The sequence below is a fragment of the Anolis sagrei genome, chromosome 2 (assembly GCF_037176765.1).
Source record: "Anolis sagrei isolate rAnoSag1 chromosome 2, rAnoSag1.mat, whole genome shotgun sequence".
Lineage (NCBI taxonomy): Eukaryota > Metazoa > Chordata > Lepidosauria > Squamata > Dactyloidae > Anolis > Anolis sagrei.
Genome location: NC_090022.1, coordinates 302,124,110 through 302,141,566, shown reverse-complemented (window position 1 = coordinate 302,141,566; position 17,457 = coordinate 302,124,110). Strand labels below are relative to the sequence as shown.

The following is a 17,457-nucleotide window of genomic DNA, read 5'->3' as shown; positions in this document are numbered from 1 at the left end:
CATTGTTTAGCCCTGAGGATCCACGTCTCCTCCTGCACCAAAGAGATCCTGGACGAATTCGGCTGCTTCGAGCTGGAACTGAGGGGGGATGTGGAGATGAAGGTGGGGGCCCTTCATTCACCCATTGAGGGGGAGGGGGCGCACCAGAGACCCCACCCCACACTTTACTCCTATGGGATTGTCTCAGGGTGTCCACCACCTTGGTCAAGTTTATGCTGTGGGTGGGGGGGGGGGTATGGGCAGAAGGGCCTTTGTAGTGTTTGGGGAGGGGGCTCAGTGCCCGTGACCCCTGACCCCTTTCTCCTCGTTCCCTGGCAGGGCAAGGGGAAGATGCGGACGTACTGGCTGCTGGGGGAGAAGAACGCGGTGGTCATCTGAGGCGGCCCCCACCCCCTCCCACCTGAGAGACCCCCCCCAATTTGGGGCACAGAGCAGCGGCTCCACCCACTGAGCACCTGCCGCCGCCTGCACGAGCCCCCTCCCCAGCAACGATAGCGAGAGCGCGCCAAACGCAAACGCCTTGGAGCAATAACGCCCCCCCAGCCAGGAGAGAGAGAGAGAGAGAGACGGACAGACAGACAGACAGAGGAAGAAGGAGGGCAAAGTTGGGGGGGGGGTGAAGAGAGCAGGCTGCCACCCAAAGCCTACCCCCCCCCCCGGCCCGGTCAGTCTGCAGGACCTTGCAAGGCTCAGGCCACCTGCGTCGTTGGAGCAAGACAGCCCCTCGGAGCCCCCTCCCTGGTCCAGTTGGGAAAGGGCCGGACCCTGACCCTGACCTTGACCCCATTGGTCCCTTGCCCCTCGGCTCAGCTGGCTGAGCCACCTCCCCCCCTCGCCCCCCCCCCCCCGTTCCCCAGGTGTAAATATACAAATAGTGTGGAATATTTTGTTCAAATACAGACTTTTTAATCTGGGCCTGTCTTTGTGGTTTCTTTGGCATCAGGAGGAATGGGCCCTTCCCCAGGGGGAAGCTCAACTGGGGGGGGGCAGAGACTGGGACAATGCGCCCCCTCCTCAGGCACACAGCAAGGGAGGCTTAGGCCTGTGCCTGGTGGGTGCTTTGTAGCCTGGGGTGGGGGACCGACTTGGGGGGCTTGTGCCCCTGTCTGTCGCTCTGCCAAAGGCTGCTCCAAGGAGAGGAAGGAAGGAAGGAAGGAAGGAAGGAGGGAGGGAGGGAGGGAGGGAGGGAGGGAGGGAGGGAGGGAGGGAAGGAAGGAAGGAAGGAGGGAAGGAGATAGAGAAGAAAGGAAGGGAGGGAGGGAGAGAGAGAGGGAGGGAGGGAGGGAAGGAAAAAGGTAGAGAAGGAAGGAAGGAAGGAGGGAGGGAGGGAGGGAGGGAGGGAGGGAGGGAAGGAAGGAAGGAAGGAGATAGAGAAGAAAGGAAGGGAGGGAGGGAGAGAGAGAGGGAGGGAGGGAGGGAAGGAAAAAGGTAGAGAAGGAAGGAAGGAAGGAGGGAGGGAGGGAGGGAGGGAGGGAGGGAGGGAAGGAAGGAAGGAAGGAGATAGAGAAGAAAGGAAGGGAGGGAGGGAGAGAGAGAGGGAGGGAGGGAGGGAAGGAAAAAGGTAGAGAAGGAAGGAAGGAAGGAGGGAGGGAGGGAGGGAGGGAGGGAGGGAGGGAAGGAAGGAAGGAGATAGAGAAGAAAGGAAGGGAGGGAGGGAGAGAGAGAGGGAGGGAGAGAGGGAAGGAAAAAGGTAGAGAAGGAAGGAAGGAAGGAAGGAAGGAAGGAAGGAAGGAAGGAAGGAAGGAAGGAGGGAGGGAGGGAGGGAGGGAGGGAGGGAGGGAGGGAAGGAAGGAAGGAAGGAAGGAAGGAGATAGAGAAGAAAGGAAGGGAGGGAGGGAGAGAGAGAGGGAGGGAGAGGGAGGGAGGGAAGGAAAAAGGTAGAGAAGGAAGGAAGGAAGGAAGGAAGGAAGGAAGGAAGGAAGGAAGGAAAGGAAGGAAGGAAGGAAGGAAGGAAGGAAGGAAGGAAGGAAGGAAGGAAGGAATGGGGCACCGCTCAGAGCTGCAGGTTCACAGGCCTCGTCTTCTCCCACTTCCCACATTCTTGGCAGAGATGACACAGACACACATGTACACACACAAACATGCATTCATCTATACACCCATGCTCATGTGTACACACATGTACGAACACACACATGCACTCATGTATACACCCAATGCACATGTACAAAAGATCTGCGACAGGCCCCTCTGGCAGTTTTCAGAAAGCACCTAAAAACCTGGCTGTTCCGTTGTGCCTTCTCAGACTAGGAATTCCCCATCACCAAGCCCTAGATGCACTTGAGTAGAACAAGAGAGGAGATTCCATCTGAACATGAGGAAGAACTTCCTGCCTGTGAGAGCCGTTCAGCAGTGGAACTCTCTGCCCCGGAGTGTGGTGGAGGCTCCTTCTTTGGAAGCTTTTAAACAGAGGGTGGATGGCCATCTGTCGGGGGTGCTTTGAATGCAATATTCCTGCTTCTTGGCAGAATGGGGTTGGACTGGATGGCCCAGGAGGTCTCTTCCAACTCTAGGATTCTGATTCTATGATTCTAAGATCGCTGCACACCGCACTTCTCTAATCCTACGCTCCTCCTGCCATCTCGGCACTTTCAACCTTGTACCCATTGCTCTGGCCGGCCCAGTTTTAAAGTGTCCGACGTATTGTTACTGTTGTTACTGCTTTACTATTTGATTTGCTTCTGTGTCATTGTTGTGTTATGATGTGTTGTATTGTGTTTTGAGGCTTCGGCCTATGTGAGCCGCATCGAGTCCTTCGGGAGATGCTAGCGGGGTACAAATAAAGTTAATAATAATAATAATAATAATAATAATACACATGCACATACGTATACAGACATGCACACAAACACTCATGTATACACACATGTACACACACATGCATTCATGTATAAACGCAGGCACGCACACTCATGTATGCACACATGCATTCATGTACACATGCATTCATGTATACACACATGAATGCTTATAAGCGCACACAAGCACACATGCATTCATGTATACACACATGGACACACACTCATGTATAAACACATGTATGCACACAAGCACATGTGTACACATGCATTCATGTACCCATGCACTCATGTATAAACACATGCAAACACATTCATGTATACACACATGTATGCATATAAGCATGCACATGCACACATGCATTCATGTACACATGCATTCATGTATACACACATGTACTCATGCACTCATGTAGACACATGTACACATGCACTCATGTATACACACTCATGTATACACACATGTACACACATGCACACACATACACACATGCATTCATGTATACACACATGTACCCATGCACTCATGTATACACACATGCAAACACATTCATGTATACACACATGTATGCATATAAGCACACACATGCACACATGCACTCATGTATACACACTCATGTATACACACATGTACACACACAAGCACATACATGCACACATGTATTCATGTATACACACATGTACCCATGCACTCATGTATACACACGTACACATGCACTCATGTATACACACATGTACACACACATGCACACACACAAGCACATACATGCACACATGCATTCATGTATACACACATGTATCCATGCACTCGACTACTGCAACGCTCTCTACGTGGGGCTGCCCTTGAAAACGGCCCGGAAGCTTCAGCTAGTCCAGCGCGCGGCAGCCATGTTGTTAACCGGAGCGGGACGCAGGGAGCGCACAACGCCCTTGCTGTCCCAGCTCCACTGGCTGCCGATCAGCTACCGGGCCCAATTCAAGGTGCTGGTGCTAACCTACAAAGCCCTAAACGGTTCCGGCCCAAAATACCTTGAGTACCGCATCTCGGCCTACGAGCCCACGAGGACCTTGAGATCATCCGGGGAGGCCCTTCTCTCGGTCCCGCCTGCCTCACAGGCACGCTTGGCGGGGACCAGAGAGCGGGCCTTCTCGGTGGTGGCCCCCCGGCTGTGGAACTCCCTCCCTGCTGAAATTAGACAGGCGCCCTCCCTCATGGCCTTTCGTAGGGGCCTAAAGACCTGGCTCTTTGAAAAGGCCTTCAATTAAGTGCTATGCTTTGGTATGACCACCGGAATGAACTATGACGATGAGATTGATTATGACCCAAACAAGACGAAGCGGATTTTTAGCTTAAGTGGATGTGTGTTAGTAATACGTCTGTTTTTGATTTACTGTAACTGTTGTCTTTATGTTCTATGTTCTGTACACCGCCACGAGTCGCCTTCGGGCTGAGAGTGGCGGTAAATAAGTGCAAATAATAAAATAAATAAATAAATAAATACACACGTACACATGCACTCATGTATACACACATGCATACACACATGCACACACACAAGCACATACATGCACACATGCATTCATGTATACACACATGTACCCATGCACTCATGTATACACACGTACATATGCGCACTCATGTATACACTCATGTACGCATGCACTCATGTATACACACATGTCTGCACACACATGCGCGTGCACACATGTACCGACAGAGAGGCACAAGGGGCGGAGTGTGGTGGGGAGGGGGCTGTGCGCCTTTAATGGGGCTAGAACTCTGGGTAGGTCTCCTGGTTGTAGGGCTGCTCCAGGTACTCCCGGACCGGGGTGGTGAAGGCCGCGCACTTCCTGAACGGGGAGTCCACCGTCCGGATGCAGGAGACGCCCTGAGAAGAGGGAGGGAGGGGGTGAGAGCCAGGAGGACCCCCCACCCCAAAATAGAAGCCCCTCCACTCCCCTCCCCTCCCCTCCGGGCATTGTCTCGGCTGCAGGAGCGAAGGGGGTGGGGTGCCATGTGAGGAGCGCGACAGGTGCAGGCGGGGAGGCCAGCGCTGCGGTCAAGGGCAAAGCTGCCTTGGGGTGGGGGTGGGGTGGACGAGAGGCAGTGGGGAGGGGGCTCTGCAAGGGAAGGGAGGGGCCACTCACCGGCACTTGCTTGGCGTGCTCCACCCAGAAGGTCTGTGGCTGCTCCAGGCGGTAGTCGTGAGGCTGCAAAGGGCGCACAAGAGTGTCTTGAGTCCTGGCTGGACATAAGAGATGAGGGAGGGGGAGGGTCTGCTCTCACCTTGGTGGGGGCCGGGGGCACGGAGACAAAGTCCTTCCGGCAGAAGTCCCGGTGCATGACGGACTCGGACTCCATGGGGCCCCGGGGGGGCTGGATCTGCTCCCCAAAGACCTCTTTGCTGCAGGGAACAACGCGGGGGGGGGGGGAGAAGAGAAGTGGGGGTCCTGAACCTGACTCAAGGAGCAGCAGGTGGACATTGCAAAGGGGATCCACTCCAAAGCGCCCTTGGGGTCAAAGGGCTCTTCCCTGCTGGAGCTAGGTGTGAATGTTTCAACTGACCACCTTCATTAGCATTTGAAGGCCTGGCTGAGCCTGGGAAAATCTTTTGTTGAGAGGTGTTAAGATGCGCCTGGTTGTTTCCTCTCTGCTGTTATTTATTTGTCGTGTCAGGGCAACCAGTCAATTATATTACATTTCTAACAGAACAAAGCAAACAAACAGAATACAAAATTTGTGAGTTTGGTAGTTGATTAAATGTCCTTTGAGCAGTCTCTGTCCCCTTGGAGTGCCTCTGAAGAATGCCAAGGGCTAGAAGGGCAGCCTGCTTCACCTGCTACACTCTCATACACAACGAGTATTCGGTCCTGGGTTATCAATGTCATTTCTAGATACAGTGAAGACATTGCAGCACACCCAAATACCTGGGAGGAGTCACACCATGCTCTTCAAGCACTGCCTGAACATCAAGCAAAAAGTGGGCGCTAGAAACAATATCATACGAAAGCAGACTGGCACAACCTGGGGATCACAACCAGACACAGTGAAGACATCTGCCCTTGCGCTGTGCTACTCTGCTGCTGAGTACGCATGCCCAGTGTGGAACACATCTCACCACACTAAAACAGTAGATGTGGCTCTTAATGAGACATGCCGCATTATCACAGGGTGTCTGCACCCTACACCACGGAAGAAATTACACTGCTTAGCCGGTATTGCACCACCTGACATCCGCCGGGAAGGAGCAGCCAATAGTGAAAGTACCAAGGCAGAGACATCTCCAGCTCATCCCCTGTTTGGGTATCAGCCAGCACGTCAACGACTTAAATCAAGAAATAGTTTTCTAGGATCTACAGAGACACTCGGTGGAACACCTCAGCAAGCGAGAGTCCATAAGTGGCAGGCCCAAACCCAGAATCTCAACCAATGTCTGATACCAAATGAGAGACTCCCCCCTGGACACACAGAAGACAGGGCGACTTGGAAGGCGGTGAACAGACTGCGCTCTGGCACCACGAGATGCAGAGCCAACCTTCAGAAATGGGGCCACAAAGTGGAATCCACAACATGCGAGTGCGGAGAAGAGCAAACCACTGACCACCTGCTGCAATGCACCCTGAGCCCTGCCACATGATGCACAAGGGAGGACCTTCTTGCGGCAACCCCAGAGGGACTCCAAGGGGACAGAGACTGGTCAAAGGACATTTAATCAACTACCAAACTCACAAATTTTGTATTTTGTCTGTTTGTTTGCTTTGTTCTGTTAGAAATGTAATATAATGGACTGGTTGCCCTGACATGACAAATAAATAACAGCAGAGAGGAAACAACCAGGCACATCTTAACACCTCTCAACAAAAGATTCCCCCAGGCTCAGCCAGGCCTTCAAATGCTAATGAAGGTGGTCAGTTGAAACATTCACACCTAGCTCCAGCAGGGAAGAGCCCTTTGTCCCACCCCAGCCATTCCACAGATATATAAACCCATTTTTCCTACTTCCAACAGACCTCACTCCCTCTGAGGATGCTTGCCATAGATGCAGGCGAAACGTCAGGAGAGAATGCCTCTAGAACATGGCCATATAGCCATGTATGCATATAAGCACACACATGCACACATGCATTCATGTACACATGTACACTCATGTACCCATGCACTCATGTATACACGCGTACACATGCACACATGTATACACACTCATGTATAAACACATGTACACACACACACACATGCACACATGCATTCATGTATACACATATGTACCCATGCACTCATGTAAACACGTGTACACATGCACTCATGTATACATACTCATGCATACACACATGTACACACAAGCACATACATGCACACATGCATTCATGTATACACTCATGTACCCATGCACTCATGTATACACGCATACACATGCACTCATGTATACATACGCATGTATACACACATGTACACACACAAGCACACACATGCACACATGCATTCATGTATACACACATGTACCCATGCACTCATGTATACACGCGTACACATGCACTCATGTATACATACTCATGCATACACACCCTTACACACACAAGCACATACATGCACACATGCATTCATGTATACACTCATGTACCCATGCACTCATGTATACACGTGTACACATGCACTCATGTATACATACTCATGCATACACACATGTACACACACAAGCACACACATGCACACATGCATTCATGTATACACACATGTACCCATGCACTCATGTATACATGAAAAAACCCACAAGAACCGAGTGATTCCAGCCATGAAAGCCTTCGACTATACAAATAATGTCATTTCCTCATTGATTCTATCATAACGACAGGGAAATATATTGATTTAATTGCCAAAGCTTTGCTTCTGCAGGAGGAGCATCCTGCTCTGGCACGTGTGGCTCTCGTATTTTAATGACTGCCTCGTCATCGAGTCTTGGCCAATTTAGGTACAAAATATACAGTTTTGGAAGTAGAATAACAACCCCTTTCAATGTCAGGACCCCACTCTTAAACAGGAAACAAACCAGGAACAGTGTGTGATCTGGATTGAGTACCCCTGCAGGATGGACCTACTGGGCATTTGTCCAGTGGCTGAACAGGCTCAGCGATGCTGCGGAGGGAGCCAATGGGGCGCGTTCTGGCCCTTGTGGGGCTATCTCTTGGGGGGCAGGAAAGCCCACCGCTGGGCAGGGCAATGAGGAAGGGTCTTCCCATTCCCAGATTGCAGCTCACCTGTGTTTCTGGTAGAGAAGCCACTCGAGCATGGCCTCGCGCTGCCCTGGAAGGAAGGAAAGAACGAAGACAACATTGCCTCTTGCCCATCTACTCACATAATAATAATAATAATAATAATAATAATAATAATAATAATAATCCTTTATTTATACCCCGCTACCATCTCCCGCAGGACTTGGTGCAGCTTACAAGAGGCCGAGCCCAAATACATCAGAGACAAAAAACACAACGACAACAATACAACAATAAATAACTCATAGCAAAGCAAAACAATAACAAAAATCATGATGCATTTAAAAACCTGTGGCAGGGCCAAATGTAATGGCTAAAAATTTTTAAAAAATGCTGGGCATGTCCAGGTGAAATAGGGATATTTTAGGGATAAGTGGATGTGCAGGCAATTCTAACTCTCTCGTAAAGTGCATTTGGGACACATTGCTTGGGATTCCTTATTCTGGGAAGGCACACTGGAACACCCACGTTTTCAGGCTCCTTCTAAACCTTGACTGGCTTGTGCCAGAGTCTTTAATTATGTGCTACTCTGCTGCTGAGTATGCATGCCTGGTGTGGAACTCATCTCACCACACTAAAACAGTGGATGTGGCTCTTAATGAGACATGCCGCATTATCACGGGGTGTCTGCGCCCTACACCACGGGAGAAATCACACTGCTTAGCTGGTATCGCACCACCTGACATCCGTCGGGAAGTGGCAGCCAATAGTGAAAGGACCAAGGCAGAGACATCTCCAACTCATCCCCTGTTTGGGTATCAGCCAGCACGCCAACGACTTAAATCAAGACATAGTTTTCTTAGATCTACAGGGACACTCGCTGGAACACCCCAGCAAGCAAGAGTCCAGAAGTGACAGGCTCAAACCCAGAACCTTCATCAATGGCTGATACCAAATGAGAAACTCCCCCCTGGGCACACAGAGGACTGGGAGACTTGGAAGGCGCTGAACAGACTGCGCACTGGCACCACGAGATGCAGAGCCACCCTCAAGAGATGGGGCTACAAAGTGGAATCCTCGACATGCGAGTGCGGAGAAGAGCAAACCACTGACCACCTGCTGCAATGCAACCTGAGCCCTGCCACATGGTGCACAAGGGAGGACCTTCTTGCAGCAACACCAGGGGCACTCCAAGTGGCCAGATACTGGTCAAAGGACATTTAACCAACTACCAAACTCACAAATTTTGTATTTTGTCTGTTTGTTTGTTTTGCTTTGTTCTGTTAGAAATGTAATATAATCAACTGGTTGCACTGACACGACAAATAAAATAAAATAATTATTTATAATTATAATTGCCTCTCAACAAAAGATTCCCCCAGGCACTGCCAAGCGATCCAATGCTAATCAAGGTGGTCAGTTGAAACTTTCACACCTAGCTCCAGCAGACAAGAGTCCTTTGTCCCACCCTGGTCTTTATTCCACAGATATATAAACCCAATTTTCCTACTTCCAACAGACCTCACTACCTCTGAGGATGCTTGCCATAGACGCAGGTGAAACGTCAGGAAACAATGCCTTTAGACCATGGCCATATAACCCAGAAATACCTACAACAACTCTATTATTATTATTATTATTATTATTATTATTATTATTATTATTATTATATGTCAGTGCAGCCAAATGGAGGAGGAAGTCCAGGCAATAACTCTTCCCCTTGTTTTAGTCCCAATTAACCCCTCCAGAACCCCTCCCCACAGGGGCGTTTGGAGCAAACAGGCTTCATGCATCTCCCCTCCCTGTGTTAAGAGCCATAAAAGTATATTGATATACTTTTATATTTTTACACTGATTTTATCAGCTAATCGGTAAATAAACAATTGCAATTAAAAACAAAGTATTATTAGGTTCTTGTGGGTTTTTTCGGGCTATAGGGCCATGTTCTAGAGGCATTTCTCCTGACGTTTCGCCTGCATCTATGGCAAGCATCCTCAGAGGTAGTGAGGTCTGTTGGAAATAGGACAATGGGTTTATATATCTGTGGAATGGCTGCGGTGGGGCAAAGAGCTCTCTGCTGAAGCTAGGTGTGACTGTTTCAGCTGACCACCTTCATTAGCATTTGAAGGCCTGGCTGAGCCTGGGAAAATGTTCTGTTGAGAGGTGTTAAGATGTGCCCGAAAAAACCTACAAGAACCTAGTGATTCCAGCCATGAAAGCCTTCGACAATACAAAGTATTATTATCAAGACAACACACACACACACCCCCATCCGCCCTGCTGACCTCTGACGGGGAGCCCCGTGCGTTGGGGGGTGCGGAAGGCGTCGTGGGTGGTGGTGGTGTTGGGCATCCCGGCCCCAAAGCGGAGGGTGAGCAGTCCCCGGTGCCCGTGCCGGAAGAAGAAGCCCTCCGAGCCCATCTCCGGACTCGGCACCTGGTCCAGGGCGTTGGTGGCCCTCTGCGGAGAGGAGGAGAAAGGCCCTGAGAGAACGCACACACTCCTGTGCTTCATAGGTAAAGGTCAAGGGTGTCCCCTAAGTCCAGTCACGTCCAGCTCTGGGACTCTGGGGCTCATCTCCATTTCTAAGCCGAAGAGCCGGCGCTGTCCATAGACATCTCCAAGGTCATGTGGCCAGCATGACTGCATGGAACACTGTTACCTTCCCACCAGAGCAGTACCTATTGATCTACTCACATTTGCATGTTTTCGAACTGCTAGGTTGGCATAATTTATTTATTTATTTGCAGCTTTTCTATTCCGCCCTCCTCCTCACCCCCCAGGGGACTCAGGGCGGATTACAGTGTACACATATATGGCAAACATTCAAGGCCAATTTTTGACATACAAACATATACAGACATACACAGAGGCTATTTAACTTTTTTCTGGCCGCCAGGGGAGCTGTCGCTTTCCTCGTCCATCTGCGACGCTGATGAAGCACTTCCGCATTCCCCGCATGCTTCCCTGCTGGAGTCTTTTTCTTATGGCCTCATAAATTAGTTAATGTATCCTCCCCACACTTTAAGGTGGTACCTAATTTTCCTACTTGACAGATGCAACTGTCTTTCGGGTTGCAAAGGTCGACAACAGGCTACACACTTGGTTGGAAACCCACTGCGACGCTGATGAAGCACTTTCGCATTCCCCGCATGCTTCCCCGCTGGAATGCTTTGCTGGAGTCTTCTTTATGGCCTCGTAAATCAGTTAATTTAGCCTCCCCACACTTTAAGGTGGTACCTTATTTTCCTACTTGACGGATGCAACTGTTTTTCGGGTTGCAAAGGTCGACAACATGCTACGCACAATTGGTTGGAAACCCACTCCAACCCGGGCTGGCTTCGAACTCATGACTTTTTGGTCAGAGTGATCTTAATGCAGCTGACACTCAGCCAGCTGCGCCACAATCCCTAGGGCTGACAGTGGAAGCTCATGCCGCTCCCGGGAATCGAACCTGCGACCTTTCAGTCAACAAGCTCAGCAGCTCAGCGCTTTAATCCACTGCGCCACCGGGGGCTCCATGTTTCATACAATAATAATATTGTAAATAATAATAATAATAATAATAGATTATCATTAAATGACAGATCACAAGTATAGACTCTGCAAGGAAGCAGATGAAACGATGGATTCCCATCCTCAGCTGCTGCAAGAAGATGGTGCAGAGAGACTACAAGCAGAGGCACAACACCCTTGCTCAGATGATCCATTGGAAACACCGCTCCCAGGAATTGAACCTGCAACCTTTCAGTCAACAAGCTCAGCAGCTCAGCGCTTTAATCGACTGCGCCACCGAGGGCTCCATGCTTCATACTATAATAATATTGTATATAATAATAATAATAATAATAATAATCATCATCATCATCATCATCAAATGACAGATAATAATAATAATAATAATAATATAATAATAGATTATCATTAAATGACAGATCACAAGTATAGACTCTGCAAGGAAGCAGATGTACCGATGGATTCCCATCCTCAGCTGCTGCAAGAAGATGGTGCAGAGAGACTACAAGCAGAGGCACAACACCCTTGCTCAGATGATCCATTGGAAACACGGCTCCCGGGAATCGAACCTGCAACCTTTCAGTCAACAAGCTCAGCAGCTCAGCTCTTTAATCGACTGCGCCACGGGGGCTCCGTGCTTCATACAATAACAACGTTGTATATCATAATAATACTAATACTAATAATAGGTTTTCATTAAACGACAGATCACAAGTATAGTCTCTGCAAGGAAGCAAGTAAACCAATAGATCCCACCCTCAGCTGCTGCAAGAAGATGGTGCAGAGAGACTACAAGCAGAGGCACAACACCCTTGCTCAGGTGATCCATTGGAACTTGGGCCACAAACCAGAAATCAAAAATGAAAAAAATTCAATTTTAGACTCGGATCAAAAATACGAAATGGAAAAAAAGGGGTGACCGGACCGAATTTGATTTTCATACTTAATTTTTCGGGTTTACGAGACCTGGTTTGATGGTCAATTGGAAAACGAAAGATCAATGGATACCTAGATTGAAAAGACTGGGGTTTGGATCATCTTCAGGTAAAATATAAATAGACTTTTTCTACATGTCTCTTCTTTACTGCGGTCAACAGTGTTAGTGGGCCGCACCTTATTGATTGTACCAGTGGAGATTTGAACAGGGGCCACAATTGGCCCCCGGGCCGGACTTTGGCCATGCCTGTCCTAAGGAATGCCCTCAGAATGCCTGGGGGGGGGGGGGAGATGCCTGCTAGAATTGCCTCACCTCTTCCTGCCAGTTGCCCAGGAGGCAATTCCCTCTGGTCAGTGCGGGTCCATCCTGGGGGGCCGGCAGTGGGGGGGCATCCAAAGCTGGGGCCTGGGCAGGGGGCTCTTTGGTGGGCTTCAAGTCCATGGGTGTGCCCAGGGCCCCGGGCCCCAAGGGGAGGTCCAGCACACGCGGCGTGGAGCTCAGGTTCCCGGGGGGCTCCGAGGAAGGGCCCCCCTCATCCGCACGGGGGCCCCCCACCCCCTCCTCATCCTCGTCCTCTCCAGGGTGCAAAGCAGGGGCCGGCTCTCCACTGCCAGCATCACCACCACCACCATGGTCCTCGGCTGGGGGAGGGAGGGGGGCATCCAGGGGGGAATCCAGGGGGAGGGGGGACGTCCGGCTGTGGGGAGAGAAGGAGGGAAAGAGGGAGAGAGGAAGGAAAGGAGGAAAAATCAGAGGGGGGGAAAGGAAGGAGGAAGAAAAGAAAGGAGGGAGGAAATAAGGAAGTAAAGAGAGAAAGGAGGAAAGGAGGAAGGGAGAGAAGAAAGCAGGGAGGGAAGAAGGAAGGAAGGAGAAAGGAAAGAAGGGAGGAGAGGAGGGAGGGAGGGAAAGAAGGGAGGGAAAAGAAAGAGAGGAGGGAGGAAAGGCGGAAGGAAGGACGGAAGGAAAGAAGGAAGGATAGGAGGAAAGAAGAAAAGATGGGAGGGAGGGAAGGAAGGAAGGAAATAAGGAAGGAAGTGAGGGGAAGGAGAAAGAGAGGAAAGGAGGAAGGGAGGGAGGGAGAGAGGGAGGACAGAAGGAAGAAAAGATGAGAGGAAAAAAGAGGAAGGAAAGGAGAAAAGATGAGAGGGAGGGAAAGGAGGAAGAAAAGAAAGGAGAAAAGAAAGGAGGAAGTAAAGAGAGGAAGGAGGAAAGGAGGAAGGGAGAGAAGAAAGCAGGGAGGGAAGAAGGAAGGAAGGAGAAAGGAAAGAAGGGAGGAGAGGAGGGAGGGAGGGAAAGAAGGGAGGGAAAGGAAAGAGAGGAGGGAGGAAAGGCAGAAGGAAGGAAGGAAGGAAGGAAGGAAGGAAGGAAGGAAGAAAGGAAGGACGGAAGGAAAGAAGGGAGGATAGGAGGAAAGAAGAAAAGATGGGAGGGAGGGAAGGAAGGAAGGAAATAAGGAAGGAAGTGAGGGGAAGGAGAAAGAGAGGAAAGGAGGAAGGGAGGGAGGGAGGGGTGGAAGGGAGGACAGAAGGAAGAAAAGATGAGACGAAAAAAGAGGAAGGAAAGGAGAAAAGATGAGAGGGAGGGTAAGGAGGGAGGAAGAAAAGAAAGAGGTAAAGAGAGGAAGGAGGAAAGGAGGAAGGGAGAGAAGAAAGCAGGGAGGGAAGAAGGGAGGGAGGGAGGGAAAAAAGGGAGGAAAGGCGGAAGGAAGGAAGGAAGGAAGGAAGGAAGGAAGGAAGGAAGGAAAGAAGGGAGAATAGGAGGAAAGAGGAAAAGATGGGAGGGAGGGAAAGAAGGAAGGAAATAAGGAAGGAAGTGAGGTGAAGGAGAAAGAGAGGAAAGGAAGAACGGAAGGAAGAAAAGATGAGAGAAAAAAGGAAGAAAAGGAGAAAAGGTGAGAGGGAGGGAAAGGAGGGAGGAAGAAAAGAAAGGAAGGAAAGAGGAGGGAGGAAAGGAGGAAGGAAGGAAGGAAGGAAGGAAGAGAAGATGAGAAGAAGAAAAGAAAGGAGGAAAGAAGAGAAAAGAAGGGAGGGAAGAAATAATTATTATTTTCTACTCACCCACACTGTAGCCCTCAAAGAGGCCCTCGGCCTTGGCCACCTGACTAGATTAACTATAAATCCCAGCAACTACAACTCCCAAATGACAAAATCAATCCTGCCCCAACTCCAGCATTATTCCAATTTGGGTGTATCAGGTATTTGTCCCAAATTTGGTCCAGTGAATGAAAATCCATCCTGCGTATCAGATATTTACATGGCTATTCACAACAGTAGCAAAATTACAGTTGTGAAATATCAATGAAAATAATTTTATGTATTGTCGAAGGCTTGCATGGCTGGAATCACTAGGTTCTTGTGGGTTTTTTTCGGGCTATATGGCCATGTTCTAGAGGCATTCTCTCCTGACGTTTCGCCTGCATCTATGGCAAGCATCCTCAGAGGTCGTGAGGTCTGTTGGAACTAGGAGAAAGGGTTTATATATCTGTGGAATGACCAGGGTGGGACAAAGGACTCTTGTCTGCTGGAGCCGGGTGTGAATGTTTCAACTGACCACCTTCATTGGCTTTGAAAGGCCTGGCTGAGCCTGGGGGAATCTTTTGTTGAGAGGTGTTAAGATGTGCCTGGTTGTTTCCTCTCTGTTGTTTTGTTTAATTTTAGAGTTTTTTCATATTGGTAGCCAGATTTTGTTCATTTTCATGGTCTCCTCCTTTCTGTTGAAATTGTCCACATGCTTCTTGTGGATTTCAATGGCACATCTTAACACCTCTCAACAAAAGATTCCCCCAGGCTCAGCCAGGCCTTTCAATGATAATGAAGGTGGTAAGCTGAAATATTCACACCTAGCTCCAGCAGACAAGAGTCCTTTGTCCCACCCTGGTCATTCCACATATATATATATACTTCCAACAGACCTCACTACCTCTGAGGATGCTTGCCATAGATGCAGGGGAAACGTCAGGAGATAATGCCTCTAGACCATGGCCGTATAGCCTGGAAAAACCTACAACAAGGACATCTAATCACCTCTCAACAAAAGATTTTCCCAGGCTCAGGCAGGCCAATATATGCTAATCAAGGTGGTCAGTTGAGATATTCCCCCTAGCTCCAGCAGACAAGAGTCCTTTGTCCCACCCTGGACATTCCACAGATATATAAACCCCTTTTCCTAGTTCCAACAGACCTTACTCCCTCTGAGGATGCTTGCCATAGATGCAGGTGAAATGTCAGGAGATAATGCCTCTAGAACATGGCCATATAGCCCGAAAAAAACTACAACAACCCAGTAATTCCAGCCATGAAAGCCTTCGACAATACAGTGAGAAGTCTATTCTGGAGAATTGAATTGTTATCCGCCTTATCACCTCTCAACAAAAGTTTGCTCCAGGCACTGTCAGGCCATTATATGCTAATCAAGGTGGTCACCCCTAGCTCCAGCAGACAAGAGTCCTTTGTCGCACCCTGGACATTATTCCACAGATATATAAACCCATTTTCCTACTTCCAGCAGACCTCACTACCTCTGAGGATGCTTGCCATAGTTGCAGGTGAAACATCAGGAGAGAATGCTTTTAGAACATGGTCATATGGCCTGGAAAAACCTACAACAAGGACATCTAATCACCTCTCAACAAAATATTTTCCCAGGCTCAGGCAGGCCATTATATGCTAATCAAGGTGGTCAGTGGAAACATTCACCCCTGGCTCCAGCAGACAAGAGTCCTTTGTCCCACCCTGGACATCATTCCACAGATATATAAACCCATTTTCCTAGTTCCAAAACACCTACCTCTGAGGATGCTTGCCATAGATGCAGGTGAAATGTCAGGAGAAAATGTCTCTAGACCATGGCCATACAGCCCGAAAAAACCTACAACGACATCTAATCACCTCTCAACAAAAGATTTTCCCAGGCTCAGGCAGGCCATTATATGCTAATCAAGGTGGTCAGTTAAGACATTCCCGCCTAGCTCCAGCAGACAAGAGTCCTTTGTCCCACCCTGGTCTGAGGATGCTTGCCATAGATGCAGGCGAAACGTCAGGAGAAAATGCCTCTGGAACATGGCCATACAGCCCAGAAAAACCTACAAGAACCCTAGCAGTGTGTCTTTCCCTCCTGGCTCTGACTCACAGGTAAACAAACACACAAACATTCCCAAACACACCTATTAAGTCATATATTCATAAGATATGTAAATATGAGAAGGCAGCCCCCCCTCCTCACCCGTCCAGCTCCATCCTCGCCACGCCTGCGACGTTTCCATGGAGATGGTAAACAAGGAAGTAAGGAGGGAGGGCGGCCTGCTCTGATTGGCTCCCTCCCTGCCCACGCGCGAGACGCGGCACGCCTATTGGCCGAGAAGTCAGCCTGAGGCCCCGCCCCTTTTGCGAGGCCCAGGGACGCCCCAAGGAGGGCGCTCTGCAGTAGCCAGCAGGGGGCGCCCTCTGCCCAACGCTGGAACCTAGAACCCGAAGGAAGGGAATCCCAGAGGCCATCCAGTCCAACCCCATTCTGCTCAGGCAGGAAGATATAATTACTTTTGTATTATTATACATCATTATCATTTATTATTATTATTATTATTATTATTATTATTATTATTATTATGGCTAGTGATGAATATATGAATATATGATTTAATAGGTGTGTTTGAGAATGTTTGTGTGTTTGTTTACCTTTGAGTCAGGCCCTGAGCAGAGCCAGCATCATCATCATCACTAGCTGTAATATTATTATTATTATTATTATTATTATGGCACCCTTGAAGTGACTGGACTGACCTTGAAGGAGCTGGGGGTGGTAACGGCCGACAGGGAGCTCTGGCGTAGGCTGGTCCAGGAGGTCACGAAGAGTCGGAGACGACTGAACAAATGAACAACATTATTATTATTATTATTATTATTATTAACCATTATTATTATTATTATTATTAGACTCCTAGAGGTGGAAGGGACCCCCAGAGACCATCCAGTCCAAACCCATTCTGCTCAGGCGAGAAAA

General features: G+C 49.2%; 2 protein-coding genes across 3 annotated transcripts in view; one reads left to right on the top strand and one right to left on the bottom strand.

The window, feature by feature from the left end:
• The window catches only part of NPR2 (natriuretic peptide receptor 2), an 84,657-nt gene extending 83,743 nt beyond the window's left edge, over positions 1 to 914 (top strand). For both annotated transcript variants that reach the window (XM_067464708.1, XM_067464707.1), the window contains exons 21-22: positions 11 to 102; positions 319 to 914. In XM_067464708.1, the coding sequence (XP_067320809.1) occupies positions 11 to 102; positions 319 to 378 (152 nt within the window). In that variant the 3' untranslated portion in view covers positions 379 to 914. The remainder of the gene's footprint in view (positions 1 to 10; positions 103 to 318) is intronic.
• A 3,563-nt stretch (positions 915 to 4,477) lies between these two features.
• SPAG8 (sperm associated antigen 8) lies at positions 4,478 to 16,694 on the bottom strand. Its single transcript, XM_067464865.1, has 7 exons — positions 16,681 to 16,694; positions 12,772 to 13,156; positions 10,292 to 10,466; positions 8,052 to 8,097; positions 5,086 to 5,203; positions 4,947 to 5,009; positions 4,478 to 4,687 (listed from the first exon to the last, which is right to left on the bottom strand). The coding sequence occupies exons 1-7, from the start codon at positions 16,692 to 16,694 to the stop codon at positions 4,571 to 4,573; spliced, it is 918 nt and encodes a 305-aa protein (XP_067320966.1). The 3' UTR covers positions 4,478 to 4,570.
• Positions 16,695 to 17,457: the final 763 nt, after the last annotated feature.

What these genes read in the sequence shown, in the direction of transcription:
- SPAG8 (XM_067464865.1), bottom strand. An exon ending in CACGGGGCTCCCCGTCAGAG is followed by an intron (nt 8,098 to 10,291) that starts GTCAGCAGGGCG and finishes CCTTCCTTCCAG; the next exon opens with GGCAGCGCGAGGCCATGCTC. An exon ending in TGCCCCCGGCCCCCACCAAG is followed by an intron (nt 5,010 to 5,085) that starts GTGAGAGCAGAC and finishes CGCCCTTTGCAG; the next exon opens with CCTCACGACTACCGCCTGGA.